The 22,745-nt window shown below is 45.3% G+C and overlaps 2 protein-coding genes across 2 annotated transcripts; both read left to right on the forward strand.

Moving 5' to 3' along the window:
* Positions 1–146: 146 nt before the first annotated feature.
* Positions 147–9,987, forward strand: tmco3 (transmembrane and coiled-coil domains 3). Its single transcript, XM_052062670.1, has 15 exons — positions 147–420; positions 544–762; positions 2,631–2,940; positions 3,077–3,244; positions 4,704–4,883; positions 5,616–5,816; positions 5,924–6,052; positions 6,143–6,235; positions 6,306–6,492; positions 7,499–7,616; positions 7,705–7,900; positions 8,010–8,160; positions 8,229–8,308; positions 8,392–8,541; positions 8,670–9,987. Exons 3-15 carry the CDS (start codon positions 2,680–2,682, stop codon positions 8,778–8,780), a joined length of 2,025 nt encoding a protein of 674 aa, XP_051918630.1. The 5' UTR covers positions 147–420; positions 544–762; positions 2,631–2,679; the 3' UTR covers positions 8,781–9,987.
* A 1,739-nt stretch (positions 9,988–11,726) lies between these two features.
* LOC127599085 (transmembrane protein 255B) lies at positions 11,727–21,804 on the forward strand. The gene is made up of 9 exons (XM_052062757.1): positions 11,727–12,073; positions 12,188–12,330; positions 12,420–12,482; positions 17,742–17,831; positions 18,636–18,716; positions 19,413–19,498; positions 19,667–19,826; positions 19,975–20,121; positions 21,078–21,804. Exons 1-9 carry the CDS (start codon positions 12,010–12,012, stop codon positions 21,318–21,320), a joined length of 1,077 nt encoding a protein of 358 aa, XP_051918717.1. The 5' UTR covers positions 11,727–12,009; the 3' UTR covers positions 21,321–21,804.
* The last annotated feature ends 941 nt before the right edge of the window (positions 21,805–22,745 follow it).

The following is a 22,745-nucleotide window of genomic DNA, read 5'->3' on the forward strand; positions in this document are numbered from 1 at the left end:
TGCACTTTGGAGACGCAAAACAAGAATAAAAAATATTATTATGACTATTCTTATGATCAATTCGACGTCAATGTTGAAGTTGTACCAGTTTGGGGCACTGTACTTGCTCGGGCAGAAAATCAAAACTACAACTCCCATACATACCGAAGCAGAAAACTGTTTCGGAAGTAATATTGGATGGCTCCTAGAACACAACCGAATTCAGAGCAACGTTGAACATGGCCATTCCATTACCCCCATTTTCGCATTAAAGCGATGGATTAATGACGTACTCTGTATTAAACGGCCGTTTGTACTAATGCAGGCTAATGGCGTTGGCAAAGTTCTGTTAGCTTTAGCTTCATGTGTCATGGGAGTACAGCGAATGTTGAGTTGACTCAACTGAATCGAGGTGGTCTGACAGCCGCAGGGAGAGAACAGGTACAACTTTATCACCGCTTTATGATAAAAGAATAATACATAAAAAATTGTCGTGGAAAAAAAACTGTCTCTTTACCTACCCCGGTGACTGAGCGAGCGACTGTCCTGTCCTGTCTTGGCTAGCATCAGCTGTTGCTGTTTATCCTTCAGGCCGGTTCACGGAAGTAAACGTTGAAGTTGATGTCCAAGTGAGTCGCTGGAAAGCTGCATGCACGGAGGCCGGCTTGGTTAAGCAATGTGGCTCGACTGGGCCAGGAGGGGGGAGCCATCCGTGCAATACAACAACCTGATTGTTCCCCGGATTATTCAGCAGTCGTCCATCGGAAAGCCAACGCAGTACAAGTAAGCTTTCGCAGGTAGCTGTTGCCTTTTTCGTGTGTTTAGACTGGATATTGGTCAAATTGGATTTGTTTTCGCCGTCCGAAGTTCTTCCTCATCTTTGCGTGATGGTAGGTAGGATCTGTCACGATTTTCCCCCCAATTTCATTGCATACTTTTTCGCTCATTCCCCTGTTGGATGTACGGAATCGTTGCTGCGTGTGTTTCCCCGTGAAACAAGGAGGACGATTGTCAGTCGTTAATTGTCATTATGCGTTTTCGTGTTCATAATGTCGTTCGTTATAAAAAAAAAGTCTCCAAGTATTTTCTCTTGTTACTTTTTGGCCACTGTTTCTCTTTACATTTCTAAATAGCAAATGTTTTTCCTCTTACTGTACTGTTCACTGCCCCAAATACAACAAGCGCCTCTTGCCAAACAAATCATTCACTCTTTAAATATTTAGTATCCAGTGACATAGTACTGAGTGTACCATATGATTTTCATCACAGTGCAGTCAGTACAAAGGATTTTGAACAAATGGTTCCATATATACTTTATATATCTTCTCACAAATTGACATTAGACATCGGACCAGATCATATCCCAACTGTAAAATCTTTACACGGATGAATATTTTCACGACAGCAGCTAGCCTGTGAACAGTGGTGCTATTGACCTCCAGCACAAGCAGCAGTACCCCAGCGGCATTCCAGTTACTGGAAAAAAAAAGACAGAGCTGTCGCGAGGGAAGTTAACGTCACTCCCTTTTGTTAATGCTAACTCAGGTGAGAAGCATCTCGGGCATGAGTTGAATTTCTTAAGTGTACTGAATCGGTGAAGGGCAATGTGCGGGATTCCCGGAGAATCAATGGGTGCGGTCTTGAGCGTTTTGACACTCTTATAATATTTAGGTCGTGCTGCAATGCAAACACTTGTCATAGTCACTCGTGTCGAATGCACTCAGCAACTGGGTGGTGTTGAGTAATTAAAGCCAACATGGGTTGTTTGACCTGACCAGCTCAAACCACACCTTACCTAAATAGTCACTGTTCTGTAAGGCAGCTCAATGACTGACCTACAACACTCACAAACAAGTATCCCAGTTTGTTTTTTTTTCCTCAATGATGTAGCTGACAACTTATTGATAGATTCCCAGCTTGGAAAAAAAAATCACAAGACAACTTGCTTGCACCTAATTTGCTTCTGATGACATAAGAATGAATTTCTTGTATAAGTCATTATTGTCCTTTCCAGTCAACGGATTTTAAGGTTGGAGGTGTATTCAGATACACTACCGGTCATTTTGGAGGGAAGGGGGACATTTTTAGGTGGCAGGGCGAGCATTGCTTGTGTCATCCATCCATCACTTTATTCAAGGATTTTAGTCCGGGGGGGGGGGGAAACTATTCATTCATTCATTCATTCATTCATCTTCCGAGCCGCTTGATCCTCACTAGGGTCGCGGGGGGTGCTGGAGCCTATCCCAGCTGTCTCCGGGCAGTAGGCGGGGGACACCCTGAATCGGTTGCCAGCCAATCGCAGGGCACACAGAACCGAACAACCATCCGCACTCACACTCAGACCTAGGGACAATTTAGAGCGTCCAATCAGCCTGCCACGCATGTTTTTGGAATGTGGGAGGAAACCGGAGCACCCGGAGAAAACCCACGCAGGCCCGGGGAGAACATGCAAACTCCACACAGGGAGGCCGGAGATGGAATCGAACCCGGTACCTCTGCACTGTGAAGCCGACGTGCTAACCATTGGACTACCGGGCTGCCTATTACATATGTCAAATGACAGACATGTCCTTGATACTTGATTTTTCATTCATTCATTCATCTTCCGAGCCGCTTGATCCTTACTTGATTTTTGTCTGCCCAATTTTCAGGCCTACTAGTCCCTCAACGCTCACCGGTGGAACGAGTTAGCCGCTTTGGATGCAGATTGTTTGTTTGTTCCTGTGCCTTGGCCTGGCTGCGGCTTCTTCTGCTGCGCAGCAGACAAACCAGAGGGCTCAACATGCCGCCAGGAAACGCAGCGGGCGTGCGGCCGCACTGGGCAATACCTGGTTGGTCCACAACTGCGTGTGGCTGGGTAGCCTCCTGCGCCGAAAGAACGCGGTCGTAAACAAGTTGGCAGAAGCCGCGGCTGCTGTGAAGAGAAACCAAACCCTTTCGGAGACTGAGCGGCACTTTCAGGTAAAACGCTGTTCCTCTTTGTACGGTACTTTTATCTTGACGTGATCTTTGAGCTCCGACATCCCTGACTGAACAATCTGTTCAGCGTTTTTTTATTTTATTTTTTTTCTAAGCATGCATCTGCGCCTTCCCGCAGGTGCACACGATCCAAGTTTTCCAGAAAGAGTTGAACGAGAGCGAGCACATGGTATTCCAGGCGGTGCGCAGTCTGCAGAGGGCGCTGCAGGGAGACTACAGAGACGTGGGCAACATGAAGGAGAGCAGCAAGCAGAGGTTGGAGGCCCTCAGGGAAGCCGCCATCCAGGTTAGGGCGAGCCGAATCTGGCTTCTCACTTTCTGGTCATCCTCTTGGCCGACGTGTTCCCAGAGGGGATCGCGCATCGTCAATCATTTTTGAACTAGAGCATTCCCCATGAAATATTGAAAAGGTTTTTTTTTTAAGGGCGGCCCGGTAGTCCAGTGGTTAGCACGTGGGCTTCACAGTGCAGAGGTACCGGGTTCGATTCCAGCTCCGGCCTCCCTGTGTGGAGTTTGCATGTTCTCCCCGGGCCTGCGTGGGTTTTCTCCGGGTGCTCCGGTTTCCTCCCACATTCCAAAAACATGCATGGCAGGCTGATTGGATGCTCTAAATTGTCCCTAGGTGTGATTGTGAGCGTGGATGGTTGTTTGTCTCTGTATGTCCTGCGATTGGCTGGCAACCGATTCAGGGTGTCCCCCGCCTACTGCCCGAAGACAGCTGGGATGGGCTCCAGCACCCCCCGCGACCCTAGTGAGGATCAAGCGGCTCGGAAGATGAATGAATGAATGAATAAGAACGTTTCATGGGGAGCGGCGGGGGTTGTGCAGCGAAAAGCACCCTGGCCAGCGCTGACAAGGCAGGACATAAGATGGAAACCCTTCCCCGAATGAGTCCCTCCCATAGGGGAATGGCTTTCACTTGAGGAAAAAAAAAAAAAAAAAACGAGAGTCCGGATGTGTGTACTTTGCCACGTTCGCGGCCATCTACCTTATCGAGCTCTATTTGCTTTTTTATAAAAGGACAGCGCGTGCGGGTTTTGAGCCAGCTTGGCAGCCGCACCCGTTCGCCGAAGCCGGCGCGCGTAACTTTTTCATCCGGCGTTACAGACGGAATTGTAAATACTGTTGCAAGACGCGTGCGGCCGGTTGGATCTGCAACTCTCAAGCTTGAGCGCAAAAATTCCATCAATGCATTCCACGTTAATAACTGCGACTTTTTACACATTGTGGACTTTCTGTCAATCTACAAAAGGTGACAAATGAGCATATGGATATCATATTACCTGATTACAATCAGAGGTCCATTTGGCAAGCACACTTTTTGATTTCTAAATTTATAGCGCAGTTTAGTTTTTTTTTCTTTCGATAATGACCTTTTAAGACGGGTGCCCAAACTTTTTGGATCAAAGATCTACTTTTTGGTCAACTAACCTCACGGGATCTACGCACACACACACACACACACACACACACAAATTTAAGATTTACCTGCTTTATTTTATTTTTTTGTAAAATGAGACTAGTGTGCAGTGTATTTTAACACAAAAAATATATTACTAACATCTACAAAGATACACAAATGGTTGTTTGTTTGTTTTTTCTTCTCGACACTCCTCGGATCTACTTGGGGACCTGTCTTAGATCTACCGGTAGATCAGGATCTACCTAATGGGCACCCCTGTTTTAAGAGATCCCATTTTATATGATGTTGGTTGTGCTCTCCTGCCTGTGACCGCCCCCTACAGGAGGAGCAAGAGTATGTCGAACTGGTGGCTGCGCAGAAGCATCAGCAGGAGGCCGCAAAGAGCGTCCTTGCTCGGAATAAGACCCTGTCCATTGTCGACGAGATCCTGGAGGATGTCAGGAAGGCGGCGGACCGACTGGAAGAGGCCATTGAAGAACACGCCTTCGACAACAATAAACAGGTGAACTATTCACCCCGCTGTGGGCGCATCGTTTCAAAATTGTCCGTAGGATCCCTAAAGCAGCCCAAAATACACATCGGGAAAATCGATCTTTCTCCAGATAGTCTCTTCTTTATCAAGTCAAGTCAAGAGTATTTCTCGAGCACTTTCAAACAGCCATCGCTGCATACAAAGTGCTGGACATGGAGCGATTTAACATACACGATAAACAGTAAGGTGCGGCCCGGTAGTCCAGTGGTTAGCACGTCGGCTTCACAGTGCTGAGGGACCGGGTTCGATTCCAGCTCCGGCCTCCCTGTGTGGAGTTTGCATGTTCTCCCCGGGCCTGCGTGGGTTTTCTCCGGGTGCTCCGGTTTCCTCCCACATTCCAAAAACATGCGTGGCAGGCTGATTGAACACTCTAAATTGTCCCTAAGTGTGAGTGTGGGCGTGGATGGTTGTTCATCTCTGTGTGCCCTCCGATTGGCTGGCAACCGATTCAGGGTGTCCCCCGCCTACTGCCCGGAGACGGCTGGGATGGGCTCCAGCACCCCCCGCGACCCTAGTGAGGATCAAGCGGTTAGGAAGATGAATGAATGAATGAATGAATGAATGAATAAACAGTAAGACAAATCGGTAGTAAAGGCGGTAGAAAGCACCAAACAGTAAAATCAACAACAATACAATTTAGTATCAAAGCCATCCAGTTGTCCAGGCCGAGAGATGTGTTTTGTCTCTTGCTTTGCCGCGTAGATCCAAGGTGTGAATGTCGAAGCGGTGCTGAGAGTGGAGGAAGACGAAGAGAACGGGGGCGTGAGGAAAAACAAATCAAGTCCGAGGGAAGCGGACGAGTACTTGGGCCTGAGCATGCTCATCGACTCTCAAAACAACCAGTATGTGCTGACCAAGCCCCGAGATTCCACCATGCCCAGGGCAGACCATCATTTCATCAAGGTCAGTCCGACCCCAAACCACTTCACGGGGGTCTACAAAATTCTGCATTTGCTCATCATACTCCCAGTCATTCGGTCGCATTTATTTTTCAAATCTGTGTTTTGTAGGATTTGGTGTCCGTGGTCATGTTGTCGCTGCCCTGCGGCTGGATGTGCACTCTGGTGGGTCTCCCTCCCATGTTTGGATACATCATCTGCGGGGTCCTGCTCGGACCGTCCGGTCTCAACAGCATCAAGGTGTGGCTTTGGGGAGTCGCGTGGTCTGTCTGTCCCCTGAAAGTATTCGCTTCCTGTTCACCGAGAAAGCTGATTTGATCTCCCAAACAGTCTATGGTCCAAGTGGAGACTTTGGGAGAGCTGGGGGTGTTCTTCACCCTCTTTGTGGTCGGGCTGGAGTTCTCACCCGAGCGCCTTCGGAAGGTGAGACTTCAGTCGGGTGTGGCGTCAAATGTATCCTGACGCGACACTATTTGAAACCTGCTTCGTGTAGGTCTGGAAGACCTCCGTGCAGGGTTCCTGCTACCTGTGCCTGCTCATGGTTGTTAGCGGCTTGCTCTGGGGACGAGTTCTGCACATCCAACCCATCCAGACCGTCTTCATAGCCACCTGCCTGTCCCTATCCAGCACGCCATTAGTGTCTCGTTTCTTAGCGGGAGGAAGCAGAGGGGAGAAGGAAGGTTAGTGTCGCACACTGACCTGAAACGCTCATAATTACACAGAATGGCCCATCCAGAATATTTGTTTGGCTCTTCGTCGGTCATTTACGGCCTGGAAGAAATCGTCTCCTCAGTTGCTACGACTGCGCATGGCAACATTCTCACGAGAAAGTACAAAAATGACACGACTACTCATCTTGACGCCGCTTCTCATCTTCTCTCTGTAACTAATATTCATTCATTCATTCATCTTCCGAGCCGCTTGATCCTCACTAGGGTCGCGGGGGATGCTGGAGCCCATCCCAGCCGTCTCCGGGCAGTAGGCGGGGGACACCCTGAATCGGTCGCCAGCCAATCGCAGGGCACACAGAGACGAACAACCATTCGCACTCACACTCACACCTAGGGACAATTTAGAGTGTTCAATCAGCCTGCCACGCATGTTTTTGGAATGTGGGAGGAAACCGGAGCACCCGGAGAAAACCCACGCAGGCCCTGAATCAGTTGCCAGCCAATCGCAGGGCATACTAAGACACCTATGGACAATTTAGAGCGTACAATCAGCCTGCCACGCATGTCTTTGGAATGTGGGAGGAAACCGGAGCACCCGGAGAAAACCCACGCAGGCCCTGAATCAGTTGCCAGCCAATCGCAGGGCATACTAAGACACCTAGGGACAATTTAGAGTGTTCAATCAGCCTGCCACGCATGTTTTTTGGAATGTGGGAGGAAACCGGAGCACCCGGAGAAAACCCACGCAGGCCCGGGCAGAACATGCAAACTCCACACAGGGAGGCCGGAGCTGGAATCGAACCCGGTACCTCTGCACTGTGAAGCCCACGTGCTAACCACTGGACTACCGGGCCGCCTGTAACTAATATTGCGGTCTGAAAATAATTCCTGGAAAACACAACCCTCCGACCCCGATGACGTTCGGACATTGCGAAAAGCGAATGCAATGATTTTTAAAACGCGACAAAAGACAAATATTTCACGTTCAAACGAATGAACTCGAACGTTGGCGCAGGTGACCTGGACTACAGCAGCGTACTGCTCGGCACGCTCGTGATGCAAGACGTTCAGCTGGGCCTGTTCATCGCCGTCATGCCCACGATGATCCAGGCGCAAAGCGGGGACGCCGACAGGTGGGTTGGACCTCGCCCATCACGTTACTTCCGCCGCCGCCGAGCGTGAATGTAAAAGCCGCAAGCTTCCGGTTGTGTGCGCTGGCAGCTTCCTGCTCGAGAGCCTGCGTGTGCTGAAACTGCTGGCGCAGGTCCTGGCGTCTCTGGCTGCGGTGCTGCTCCTGTGCGTGGCGCTCAAATCCTTTGCGGTCGGCCCCTTTTGCAAGAAACTGCACGCTGAGAGCAAAGGCAACAAGGAGATCCTGGTGCTGGGGGTCGCGGCCTTTGTTTTTTTCATGCTAACGGTACCACGCGATTTTTTTTGGGGGGGGGGGTTCCCCCTAAATTTGATTCTCAGTGGTTGATGGTTGTGGCCGCTGTACGTCTTTATCGTTTCGATGCTCGCTCATGCAGGTTACCGATTTTCTCGACGTTTCGATGGAGTTGGGCTGCTTCCTAGCCGGAGCCTTGCTCTCCTCCCAAGGTCACATGGTCACCGCAGAGGTCAAGGGATGCTTTGAGCCAATTCAAGATTTCCTCGCCATCATCTTCTTCGCTTCAATCGGTCAGACGCGCCTCGCCGTTTTCACGACTGCCGCCGATCGTAACGCGACGTTCTTTCCGTTGCTGCAGGGCTCCACGTCTTCCCGACGTTTGTACTGTACGAGCTCACCGTCCTGGTTGCGCTCACACTCACGCTTGTCATCTTGAAGGTATATAATTGACCTTTGACCTCCTCCGTTGCATTGAATTCTCGTTGCCCTCTTGCAGTTTTGTTTCCCCTCCTCCTTCTCAGTTCATGATGGCCGTGCTGGTGATGTACGTGATCTTGCCGCCCGGCGCTCGTCACATCCGCTGGATCGTCTCAGCCGGGCTGGCGCAGGTCAGCGAGTTCTCCTTCGTCCTCAGCAGTCGGGCGCGTCGTGCCGGCATCATCTCCAGAGAGGTCAGTTTCGACGCTGAGCTTTGAGTTAGGTTGTCGAAAGTACGGAACAATTAACAAGGATTCATCAAATGTACGAAAAAAAGTATTTCATGTCGCTTTTTTTATGTCCGGTACGTTGCTCTCCTCAGGTGTACCTGCTGGTTCTCAGCGTCAGCACCCTCAGCTTGCTGCTGGCACCAATCCTGTGGAGGGTGACGACACACGCATGGGTGTCACGAAGAACGACCGGGGTCACATGACCGGACCCGGTTTCCGGAAGAGATGTTGCTGCCGCGAGGTTGGGAAATACAGCGGCGGCGATGCGGTTTGCATTCATTTGGCAGTCAAAATGAAAGTCAGCTTTTGTCTTGTCATCTCATCTCATTTTATGGGTGCTGCACAAAGAGTTTTTTTTTTGTTTTATTTAAGCTGACCTTTTTTGAAGATGTTTATTACTCACTATCCAAACTACTCTTCCTTCCATTCATTTTATTTTATCATTTGTGTCATTCTGTTAAATGCAGCTGTATACACACATTCGAGTATCACCAAAAACTAATTTTGTAATTTTTGTTTTTCCAATGAATGTAAACAACTTGATGTTCTACTTTGTAGTTGTTGTACCCATTTGACTCTTCTCCATACAGTTGCAAAAAACATGCATGTGAACGCTTTGGAATTATCCTGATCGCTGCTTAAAGCGGCCATAAAATGTGATCTGATCTTGATCAAAGTCATAAGAACGAACAATTTGTCCTAAACTCGTATCACACAAACACTTTGTGTCCATTTTTTTTTACCGAGCTAGACAACAGGGCATGGATGTCAAGTATGTGACCCAACTGATTGAGTCTCCTTTGGCAGACGTTTGCTCCAGGCGTGAATCCGACCTACGTGTGGTTTCATTTCAATTCAGCTCTAATGTGCCTGCGACGTATTGTGCTGTTTTTTTTTCCGCTTCACACTTAATCTGTCCGAACTTCAAACGTGTCGCAATGTTTTGTTTTGTTTTTTAATTAGACAGACACTGGCTTTGTTCGTGGTGTCCTCTAACACCCATTTATGTTTTATGTGTTACATACCATTTGTCAATTTCATCCCAGATTGGCCTCCAATGCCAGATTATTTTAAGCAGGCTATATTGTAACTTATCAATTACATTTTAAACCAATTTATGTAGCATTGCAGGTAATTCCAAATGGTTGATGTAAAATTTCCTTGTAACTGTTATTGTATATGCAGGAAAAAAATGCCATTCCTACTTATCGTGCCTGCTCAACTTGCTGCTCTGCATACTGCTCATTAGCTCGTCTATGGCATTATGTATTCTATGGAAATGAATGTACGGGACGCACTTGTGCAATGAAATGTTTTCTGTTTCTATACTGTACATATTACTGTTAACAACCTTCCAATGGAAAGACATTTTCTTGGGTTCTGTTTATTTATTAAACAGATGAAAAAACATTGAGTCTGCTTATTTCAGTGGTCTCATTTGTTGACCGTTTTCACATTTCTACTTTTTCCTCACTAATATATATACTACGAAAGGTCTAGTAGCATGTATTTCATGGAAAAAAAATTAGCATGCTTTTCATGTATACGCCGCTGGCACCTTACCCAATGACCTGCGATGTGACTTGATCCACCTGCTCTGTGTCATGAGGGAACTTCCCTTGTAAGGTGTTTTTACCCGAAAAAAAATGACCATGTATAGTAAGGCGTTTTTCGACGAAAAAAACGACCATGTATAGTAAGGTGTTTTTAGAAGAAAAAACGACCATGTATAGTAAGGCGTTTTTCGACGAAAAAAACGACCATGTATAGTAAGGCGTTTTTAGATGAAAAAAACGACCATGTATAGTAAGGCGTTTTTAGACGAAAAAAACGACCATGTATAGTAAGGTGTTTTTAGACGAAAAAAACGACCATGTATAGTAAGGCGTTTTTAGATGAAAAAACGACCATGTATAGTAAGGCGTTTTTAGACGAAAAAAACGACCATGTATAGTAAGGTGTTTTTAGACGAAAAAACGACCATGTTTAGTAAGGCGTTTTTAGACGAAAAAACGACCATGTTTAGTAAGGCGTTTTTAGACGAAAAAACGACCATGTATAGTAAGGCGTTTTTCGACGAAAAAAATGACCATGTATAAGGTGTTTTTCGACGAAAAAAAACCGACCATGTATAGTAAGGCGTTTTTAGCCGAAAAAAACCGACCATGTATAGTAAGGCGTTTTTCGACGAAAAAAACGACCATGTATAGTAAGGTGTTTTTAGACGAAAAAAACGACCATGTATAGTAAGGCGTTTTTAGCCGAAAAAAACGACCATGTATAGTAAGGCGTTTTTAAACGGAAAAAAAACGACCATGTATAGTAAGGCGTTTTTAGACGAAAAAAACGACCACGTATAGTAAGGCGTTTTTAGCCGAAAAAACTGACCATGTATAGTCAGGCGTTTTTAGATGAAAAAAACGACCATGTATAGTAAGGCGTTTTTAGACGAAAAAAACGACCATGTATAGTAAGGCGTTTTTAACCGGGAAATAAACGACCATGTATAGTAAGGCGTTTCTAACCGAAAAAAACGACCATGTATAGTAAGGCGTTTTTAGACGAAAAAAAAACGACCATGTATAGTAAGGCGTTTTTAGACGAAAAAAAAACGACCATGTATAGTAAGGCGTTTTTAGACGGAAAAAAAAACGACCATGTATAGTAAGGTGTTTTTACCCCCCCCAAAAAACGACCATGTATAGTAAGGCGTTTTTAGCCGGAAAAAAACACCCATGTATAGTAAGGCGTTTTTAGACGAAAAAAAACGACCATGTATAGTAAGGTGTTTCCCCCCCCCCCCCCCAAAAAACGACCATGTATAGTAAGGCGTTTTTAGCCGAAAAAAACCCGACCATGTATAGTAAGGCGTTTTTAGATGAAAAAAACGACCATGTATAGTAAGGCGTTTTTAGCCGAAAAAATCGACCATTCAGTCAAAGAATGACTGACTTTCATACGGATGCATTGATTGAAGTACATGATTCGACTTATATCTTGTTTGGTCTTATTTTAAAATGTTACAAGAACCCATCCCAACTCACGAGTACAGCGTTTCCATTTTTGGATAGATTGACCATCGGAGGGCGCTGTAAACTCAAACACCCTCTTCAACTCAACAGCATGATGAGCAGACACATAACACCAACCTGCGGAATCAAGCTCATGTAAGATGTATGAGGAAAGAAGTGAACGACTGTGGATGCTCATTCTCTCTCTCTCTCTCTTTCTCAGCTTCAGGCAAAGTTGAGACGAGTGAGCTCAGGTTCAGCTGTGGTGAACACTTCTTCTGGGGGCAAAAATGTTTTAATGTATATCATGTGTCAATTGTGAGCAGACACCTTGGAGGATGCGATAGTTGTGGTACCTAAAAACTACAAGCAAGCTTGTTGAGATCCTTCCTTTTTCTTCATTCATCTTTTCCGAATCAAAATGCAACAGCCAGAAGCTCGCCAGACCACTCAGCCACCGGACACCGAGATCCTGGACCCAGAAGGTATTGTGTCGTATTTTCTCATTGAACTGAACCTCAACGCAAGCAAGTATCCCTCAAATCAAAATATTTCTCCTGATTGCGGTGCCCCCCTTTGAGAGTATCTCCCGTCTACAGTTGCGTACGTCCGGAGGAAGAAAACTGCTCTGTGGGTAACTGTGGCTCTACTGACTCTATCTCTGGTGGTGTTGGCCGTGGGTCTGATCTCCGCCACTCGCACGGACAACGTTCCGGTGGCCGGATATTACCCGGGGATCACCGTGAGTGGCAAGCACTCATAACTCTACTTTGACGCTTTAGCCTGAGTTTTTGTAGAATAATCTCCATTTTGCTTGCTGTCCTCAACCAGTTGAGTTTTGGGGCATTTCTGGGCATCGTTGGCATCCACCTGGTAGAAAACCGCAGGCCGATGGTAAGTCTTCTGAACCTCGTTAAAAATGTGGTTGGAAAAAAAAAACAGTTGTTATAATGTATTTGTATTTTTCAGTGCAGTTAAATTTTATTTCCTTTTTAAGAGCAAATGTTGTTAGTTTGTTTTAGTTTATATATATACTGTATATAATTAGTTTTCGTTTATTTTTTATTAGTTTTAGTGTTAGTTTTATTATTATTTTTTTTTATACACAGAGAATAAAAAAAAGGTTGCTAAGTGATGTGTAATAAACTAAAGCAAACTACAATTCCCAAATGACTGTTTAGATTATGTATAGATTATTTTAAAATGACCTTGTGTGAAAAGAAAAGGACATTTTCGCTTTAATTATAGTTTTATGAACAGCATCTGTAGTTCCTTGACGTTTTTATTTTATTTTGTTGAAGAAAATATTTTTTCCAATTTTAGCTTTAACAAGCCTCCCTTTTCCATAACTATAATAACCTTGCTTGCGATGGACAGTCACATGACACAATTTAGGTTTTCATGGAGCACTGTTTAATCCAGTTTGCTGAAAATGACAAAACGTGACGGATCGATAGATCAATAGAAAAAATATACACGTGCCATATATCAAAGATTGTGTTCATGTCATGTGTGTGTGTTTTACAGGAAATTGTTGACATGAGGAAAAATGCGATTATCCTCTGCCCAAGTAATGCGTCCTTGCTCTCTGGGCGCTGGTCGCCCTTCATGACTGCATTTGTGGTCAGCCAAAGAGATTCTGATTGGCTCCGTATTTCGGTGGCAAAAACTGAAAATGAATTAGCATTGGTTGTTTGCTGAAGGGGCCTCGCTTCTTTGAGACAGCCACACGGCCAAAGTGCTTGTTCGTGGAATTGGAGCCACATAAATGTGATCGTATTACCCATTCCCGAACTGAAAAGCTTACTTTTTTTAGCATGTCTTCTCAAAGATTTGTGATGGTTGTATTTATTTATTTTTTCATAATTGACGTCAATAAAATGACAATTAGACAAATATGAGATTGGCAGAGCGCTGCCAGGAGCTGAGGGAGTTTTATTTCTCAGTATCACATTCACATTGCGCGATACAAGGTCTGACAATAACACCAGAGACCCCAAAACTAGAACAGTAACTGTTATAAAATCACCTTTGACCTTAATTCTCTGGTAATTTACCAAAACACAAATTGGGTTGAAGAATTTGTTTTCCGGTCTATTCACTTATTGCAACATGTGCTTTTCAGTCGGCGACTTATCTACAAATAAATACAGATGACCGAGAGCTTTTCTGTGCTGTTAGTTTGATCAAAAATCTTAGGAAGCAAATCAAATAAAACAGCCTGCCTCCCATCCCCCCCCCCCCCCCCCCTTCATTCATGCTCATACTGTACTGCATATTCTGTCTTCTGTCGTCCGCAAACGTCATGGTTCGTGTGGATTCCAGTCTGCTCTCTTCTCTCAGCCTATCCACCACTATTGCAAAAAGCAAGGGGCTTAGACCTGATCCCTGATGCCCTCCAACCTTCACCGTAAACTACTCTGTCACGCTTCCAGCACACCTCACAACTATTCCGCTGCAATCAGACCACGACTGGCTCTATGAAGATGACATTTAAAGGAAGATAGTGGATGTAAACATAGATCATTATGTAGATCATAAAAATTAAACGTTTAATTTATATGTATTATAAATATACTGAGTATACTGAGAGTACTACATGTGACTCAAAGGTGGCTGTGACGCTGTGAGCAAGTTGGAAGCATGGCGGGGCAGCACCATTAAGAGCTTACAAATCTTAAAATCGGTGCACAACTTATCCAGAAGCCGATGGAGAAATGTTCATTCCTTCCTTGAAGAAGTTGATCACGGCTCGACATTAGTTCACTTCCTAATTGGTGATTGATCGAAAATATTTTCACAGAGATGCTGGAATAATTTTATAAAGGCTGTCTGGAAAAACAGCGACCAAGTGCGTCTGTCGTTGAATTTTTCATGTGGACTTGACGGTGTCGTGTGGCAGCTCGGATCCGCTTGTCGGTGTCGAGTGTTTGATTCGAAAGCTGAGTAACGGTGGAAGAAAGATGAATTGCAAGCGCTTTTCATTATTATAGCTATGACATTTCCCCCCCCCAAAAAAATCCACTTATTGCTGAACCCAACCCTTAATTCATAAATACAACGAAATATTCATTCATTCATTCATCTTCCGAGCCGCTTGATCCTCACTAGGGTCGCGGGGGGTGCTGGAGCCTATCCCAGCTGTCTTCGGGCAGTAGGCGGGGGACACCCTGAATCGGTTGCCAGCCAATCGCAGGGCACACAGAGACGAACAACCATTCGCACTCACACTCACACCTAGGGACAATTTAGAGTGTTCAATCAGCCTGCCACGCATGTTTTTGGAATGTGGGAGGAAACCGGAGCACCCGGAGAAAACCCACGCAGGCCCGGGGAGAACATGCAAACTCCACACAGGGAGGCCGGAGCTGGAATCGAACCCGGTACCTCTGCACTGTGAAGCCCACGTGCTAACCACTGGACTACCGGGCCGCCCACAACGAAATATATTCCAAGATATTATTAGTAATTTATTATTTTTTATTATTACATAAACCTGGAGAAAATTCTGTACTTTGTGTGCACATATGAGTAGTTTGTGCGCACCAAGTTTTTTTTTTTTTCCTCCGCCAAAATGTCGCGGTGCTCCGTAGCTTTTTGGACACAGTGGCTTTTATACTTAATGACGAAACGCTTCACCAGACGAGTGTTCTGTTCTCATCTCTAAAAGGCTCTTGTTGACACCCCCACTATATTTCACAGACAAAAGCCTTCCCGGTCACCTTGCAGCACGAGGAACATTATCGTATTTTAACCAACAGGCAACGGGACGTTCACTTCTTATTGTGCTCTGTCGCCGGACCACTGAGCACTGAAAAAACACCGTGTGGTGACTTTTGTCACACGGCGTCGAAAATATTCTTTTCCCCATGCAAGGCAGCTTGCATTTCTTTCCTTCTTTTTAAATGCTGCCTTGCATCGCTCATCTACGCACATGAGGGCACATTAGAGGCTCTGTTCAGAGTGCGCGTAAATGCGTTTTATGTTCTGACAGCTGGTGCTAAGCTAATGTGAAGCCGTGCATTTTGTCTGGTTCTATTGTCCGTGCCGCTAGCCTCATCTCCCGCTTGGAGCCCGTAAAAGTCGAGGCATTTAAACAGCTAATGAAGCGGAGAGTCTGGGCTGGGGGCAGATAAAAAAATCCCATCCGGAAAATTGTTGTTCCTTTTTCTTCCCACCGCTGTGCTTTCATTCATTCAACAGTCATCCACTTGTGTCGGCGTTTCTCATGTAAGATAGAGATGGATGGTACCCTTTAAAACTTGGGGACAGGGCGGGGGCTTGCCTAACGAAGGTCATTCCAGAGGAAAGGACCGGCAAGGGAAAAGACTCGCCCCCCCCCCTCTCAGGCTCCGCTTCATCCTCGGCACCTCTGATTAGAATAAAGTGTAATTGCACCTCCACTACAGTTGGTGGCAGTGGTGCGCTTATTGTCAGAGAGCGCACAAGAAGTATCAGCCCTTCTGCAGACATGTACTGAATTTGACAGTTTAATCGAAAAATTATACTATGCATTATTGCCGAAAATTGGGCTGCGGGCGCAAAATATTGTATTGTTCCTGACGGCGGGAAGAAAAAAAAATTGAGAAGCGCTGCCTTAACCTCATATTTTGTCACATCTGTCCAAAAGACACTTCCCTAGAAGCTTTGTGGCCGGTCTGTAACGCATTCTGGCAAATTTTAGTCCCTTTATTGCCAAGTCATAGCGGTGATCATAATGGCTAGTTTGAAGCAACAATTCGGCCGAGGTGGGAAGGGGTCAGCAATCAAGACGTTTAAGTAAACGGATATGAAACGGTGCAAAACATCATCCATTAGCAAAACTTGAAAAAGACATTTACCAGCCACTTAAGCCTTACAGACATAAGATAAGATAAGATAAGATAAGATATCCTTTATTCGTCCCACACTGGGGAAATTTACAGCCTCCAGCAGCAAGAATGAATGTAGAAAGAAGAAAGAAGAGAAAAAAAACAACAAACATCTTTCAATTAAATGCAATATGAACACAAAATGGATAAATCGCAGTACTATTTACAATTTTTCCTCACATCATTTAATTATTATTATTATTATGATTGTTATTTTTTATTCGTCAGCCTGACAGCAGTCGGTAGGAACGAGCTCTAATATTCACATTGGTGAAAAGGTACAATTAAGATTTGTTATCAGACCGCAATCTAACACCGTCAGTCATAAATTATAGTATGCCCCCCCCCTACAGCTGTGAAATATGATACTGTATGTTGGAAACATGTATGAATGTTGAATAGAAAAAAACTACAGCGGCAACTTAATGTGGAGCATACAGTTAAAAAAATATATACACTATATATATATATATATACATACACTAGCTGGTTCGCCGCCCTCCGGACGGCTCATCAGCTAGTTCCTGCGGAAGGCTGGTAAGGTGGGCCTTCGGCCCACAAAAGTGTTGTTGCTTGGTTCAACTTTTTGTTCATCTTCATTGCTTATCGCGAAAATAAAGAGATGTTTAGCTCTACTAAATAACTAACAATTTCATTTCATTGCAATGCTTGTGGGTAGACAACATTTTTTTGCTAATATGCCCGCACGATCGTAGTGAGCCACTGCCTGAGCGGCGCAGTGGCGGCGCAGTGGCGGCGCAGTGGCGGCGCGCAGCGGCGCGGTGAAGTAGGTACGTTTTGAAAAGGGACAGACGGAAGGACAGACCGCGTGCGGGACGACGCGCAATATATATATAGATAAGATATATTGAACGCATAACAGAGCTGATTTCATACAGACGCAAAATGATTCCATAGAGTATTTTAAATTAATTTGTCAAATGTATGGGAGGTACTTAGCTGGTGACATAATTGAACACAGTAAATGATGCGGAGACATTACTGTAAATTTTATTATAAAGTTTATGATGGGACATCTGTCACAGGGTAGCCGGGGCTTCGGAACAAGCGAGTGTATCTGTGCGAGTGTGTGTGTGTTGTGTAGGTGTGTGAGTGTGTGTGCGCGTGTTATTTTTACTCAATTAGAATACACAGCAGAGAACTATGCTGTCATATCTGGCATGAATCATGATAATTTTGCTTTGTCGCCACGTCGCTTTTCATAAAGTTATACGACACATGACCATCTTTTTTTTTTTCCCCCACGTCTCTTCTCTCCAAGCTGATAGCGGCCATTATCTTTGTCAGCATTGGCGTCATTGCGTCCTTCTTCTGCGCCATCGTGGATGGGATCATCGCATCAGAATTTATCGTGAGTAGAAAGAAAGCACGGAAAATGTCGACATGCTAACGTCCACTGCCGTCCCACTTTCCTGGAAATGAGCAAAAGCTCCGCTTGGCCCATTAAGCCAGTGAAATATCAAATACTTTATATTTTAATGAGTGTGGATGACTAGGGGGGCTCTTGGCGCGGCTTGGCCGATATTGATCAGGAATGCAATCAAAGGCGGCTCGCAGCCTCACGGGACAGCGGAATTTATATTCAGTGCTCCGGCAAGGCTCGCGCAATGAAATCATCGAATGAGCTCGTTCGTTCCATCATCCTGGTGCAGGAGGTGGGCTGCTAAACTGCAGCGCGAGCCGTAAAACTGCTACAGCCGCGCCGACGTGGAAAAATGGGAAACCTTGAAACGGTTGCGCTGGCGAAAGCTTTTGGGATTGTTTGGTGAGCACAACGAAGGCTCGGTGGGGTGCAAAGCAACATTGGATGCTGGGGGCGAGGGGCCGATTTTCATGACCCTTGCCCATTCCTTCGGGAAAAGAATTGATTGAAAGGTGTGGGGTGGTCAGGATAATTGGAAACCCTAAATTGAAACCCTAACCCTAGTTTAAAATCCTACTTCAAAATTCTATTTTGAAACTTTAACCCAAATTTGAAACCCTACTTTGAACAATAGCCTTAGTTTAAAACCCGACTTTAAGACCCTAACCCCGGACGCCTCCCTCAGGTTGATGCCCGGGGTCACCGCCCCATTGTCTCCACCCTCTCTGCACGCCCCAGCATTAACGACATTTGTCTTTTTATTTGAATTTCTTTTTTAACCCTCCTATACAGGACATAAGACCTTTGCAAGAGGACATGTGTGATTTTTACACCAGTGGATCTGGCTACGTCTTTGACAGCTACTACACTGAGGTGAAGCTACACACTCACTTTGATACCGTGTGCCGTTGCTGGTTTGAGAGATTAGGAAAGAAAGTTTGAGCAGTTGCCGTTGACGTCACTCAAGCTGCTGCGTTAATTTCTTTGAGCGGTTCTGTCAATTGGCAAAATTTATAGTTGCATGATTATTGATGACAGATACAATTGGACATGAATGTGACACTAAAAAGCGACATTTTATCACACATTGCAGTTTACAGACGGTATGGCCAAATGCAAGTGTGAATTGTAAGCCAAGCTCTTTCCAAAGTTTTAAATTTAGTGACATCTAGTGGCTGAACGCCTTTACTGCTCAAAAGGCAATCAATGACGACTAACAGCAAACACGTGTAGAGCGCCCCTAGTGGTTCAACGACTTTACTGCTCAAAATGCAATCAATGACAACTAACAGCAAACATGTGTAGAGCGCCCCCTATTGTCATACAAAAAAAGGTTAAACGGGTAATTCTTTAGTTTGGACGTTGCACTCATCCTGAAAGCTGAAAAAGTACAGCTTAACTCATTCAATACCAGCCAATTCTGGACCAAGTCTGAAAGGACGTTAAAAAATGTCTTTGGGAGTGAATGAGTTAAGTAGCTCGCCAAATTTATGACAGAGAATGTCCAAATTGAGCATTAAACCCGTGAGGTCCTTAACAGTAACCTTTTGAACGCTTGAAAACTCGCAGATGACGTGCGGTTCATCGGGCAAATCCTGCAAGTTGAAGCTGAGAAGCAACACCTGCTACTGCTGCTACCTTTATAACTGCGAGAGGTAACGTTTGGCACACGTTATCGCTCACCTCCTTTCCAGCAGTTACGTTGCATGGCCACGCACAGTCGACAGTTGCTAATCGGCCGTCAGACCTGACGGCGAAATGGAAAACAAACAATTCTGCCGGGACTTTTGGACAGTTTTGATGACTATTTTGTGTGTTTACAGCACAGAGTACCACCCCCAGTACTTTGAGTTCACCGGGGTCAGCGGCTGCTGGGATGTGATCCACCTCCATCGTCTGCTGTGGGCCTCGGTGGTCCTCAACGTGACCGGCCTCTTCCTGGGAATCATCGCCGCCGCCATCCTTGGAGCCTACAAGGACATGGTGAGAAGAAGCGAGGGACCTTGATTCAAGCGGAATTGAAATGTAGCTCAGTACGTTCATGTATGTGAGTAATGGTGACTAATCGGTGCTCTAAATCTGCTTCTCGGCCCGCACGCCGTTGTTCCACTCACGCCTTAAAACCCCGCAGCAGAAGCCGACTCCAGCAATGGCACCAAGCCCGGCGCCGCCGCCCCATATCCTGTACAACCCCACTCAGCATATGCTCACCTATGCTGGCTTCTGTCCTCCGGGGCAGAATCTTCCTGCCTACCCCAATTATCCGGGGACAGTGCAGGTGGGGTCACACAGCACAATGGAGCAGTATGACATTGCAACCATACAGTTTTCGTTTTTCATTTAATAAAGTCTTCCGGACCGCCGTAGAAGGCAAATGACAGAGAGCTGTGACGTTCATCTGGTCTTCTTAACTAGTTGAATTAGGTTGAAGGTTACTTTTTTTGTGTGTGTGTGAAGAGAAAAAGAGAAAAACACTCACCAAGCCGACAGTTTCGGCTATCGTTTCAGCCTTCATCAGAGCTGTCGCTGCTACCGTGTGACGTGACTTAAAATGAAACGTGATCATTTCTTCGGGATAGTTTGAAGGGTCATTTGCGTGGACTTATTACTTGAAATTGTTCATTATTTGTCAGCACCCTCAAGTGAAATTCCATTTGTCCTTCTGCAATATAAAACATACAGCACATCGTCCATAAACACACACCCAGGCACTAACAGGATTCTATGGAAACGCACTCAGGTTAAAGCAGGGCAATTCTTCATCACTTCAAACTGCAGCAACAAAAATAACGATACAATTATGTTAACATCTCTCTGGATGATAACAGTTTCAATTTACCTCTTTGAAAAATCTCAATCTCAAGGTCTAAGATAAGATAAGATAACCTTTATTAGTCTCACAATGGAGAAATTCCCAATTCACAGCAGCAAAGTTATGAAAGCAAGAAGTAGAACAACAAAATATAGGAGCCGCTGGAAAGGCAGCCACTCTCGCTGCGCCATTTTGTAGTCAAAATAACAAAAATAACACAAGACAACACATTGAACGACTGTCTGTGTCCTATCTTCACCATTTTTCTGCATACACTTTGTTGTCTGAAGCAGTTCTAGATGAAAGAGTAGAGGATCAAAGTGTCCTTTTTCCAGTGGATCAGAGACGTCTACCTTGTAAAGTGGCTCGCAGGTACATAACAGGTCGTAACGTCACCTTCCTTTTCTTTTTTTTCCCCTCAGACTACCAGCAGTGGTTTTCAGGGACCCGCCACCCCACAAATGATCCCCGAGGGAGGTCCCGTCGGCACGACGTGTCCTTCCGAAGAAACCCAGAGTCAGCCACCCTCACAAGGTGCCACCCAAATGTTCCAGCAGGGGCCCACCCAGGAAGCGGGAGGCGGCTTCATGCTTACACCCAACGCGCCGGTCCTCTTTGGATCCGCTCAAGGCCCCTTCGAGAAACCTCCGCCTTACGCCTATTGAACCTCTCCAGTTTGTTTGCCCGAACTTAGAAGACGCTTGATAGGAGGCCGTGTAGATGGAGAGGCCAGCGAGCTCCCCTCTACTGCCGCAAAGGAGACAGATGTCTGTTTCGTAGTAAGCGTAGTTCATGTTCATTGACTAGGCCTCCAGCCTGAATTTATCGACTGGCTAACATAAATTTCTTGGGTTATATCTAACCGGTTTCTTTGCCGGTGTTCATCATGTGTGCGCTTTGAAAATGATAACAAATGCACTACAATTAAGGGCTTATGCGGATAAAACCACAAAGTGGCTGCTACGTTGCGGGTTGACGATTAAGTCGGCTTTATAATAACAGGCAAAGATGTGCGTTAGGGCAGAAAAGTGCTAATTGTTAGCACTAGCATTCGCTGATGGCTTGGACATAAAATACGATGTCCAGATCTCGTGGCTCGTTAGCATAATCACATAAAGTCTCGCGTGACTCTTGAAACTGTTTATTTTGCTTCTTTTTTTTTTTTTTTTTTTTGTAACTAGCATTTTTATTATTTCAACCACACATAGGACCATACAAATCTGAACATATGAATACCGAGGACGTCGTTCATTTCCACCCGTGTTCAGTTTCCATTACAACGTCCATGCATGGCTGTAACGGCCCTTTAACATAGGGACCAACAAATGACATACAAAACTATTTGGAGGAAAAAAAAGAAAATCCAAAAAAAACACACACAAAAAACAAAAACAAACAAACAAAAAAAAAACCCTACAACTAAAAATAGTAGAATGTTGTGATCAACAGTGACAGGTGTCCCTTATGTTGGATTTATATCCGGAGTCTATAGTGATCTATCCCGATTTGTGGTGTCATTCCCTCATTCATTTATTTTTGTACTCCTCCCATTTTTCCCATCTCGTTTTAAACTTCCCTACTTGGACCCTTAATATGTATGTGAATCTTTCCAACTCAAATATTTCTCCCACTATTTCCAGCCACAGGTTCTTTGTTGGCGGGTCAGTTTTCAACCATGTTCTTGTTATGGCCTTCTTGCTGGCTACCAGCAACACCTTTACCAAGTACTCGTCTCTCGGTAGTACATTCCCTTGATTTATATCGCCCAGATACATCACTAAGCCGGTCTTTGGTATTTCATAACCGATTATCTTTTTCAGTTCTCTCCAAACCTCTTCCCAATAGCCTTTCAGCCTTTGACATTTCCAAAATATGTGTGCATGATCTACCGATCTGTCCTGTCCACATAACCGCCAGCACTCACTCTGCCCTTGTTTGTATTTCCCGGTCATCCCTGGGGTTATAAAAAACCTCATAATATTTTTCCAACCAAACTCCCGCCAACGTCTCGAAGCGGTTGTTGATTGTTGTATCCTGCACATATTCAACCATACTTCCTCCGTTATCTCGGTTTGGAGTTCCTTTTCCCA

The sequence above is a fragment of the Hippocampus zosterae genome, chromosome 4, assembly GCF_025434085.1.
Source record: "Hippocampus zosterae strain Florida chromosome 4, ASM2543408v3, whole genome shotgun sequence".
NCBI classification, from domain to species: Eukaryota; Metazoa; Chordata; class Actinopteri; order Syngnathiformes; family Syngnathidae; genus Hippocampus; species Hippocampus zosterae.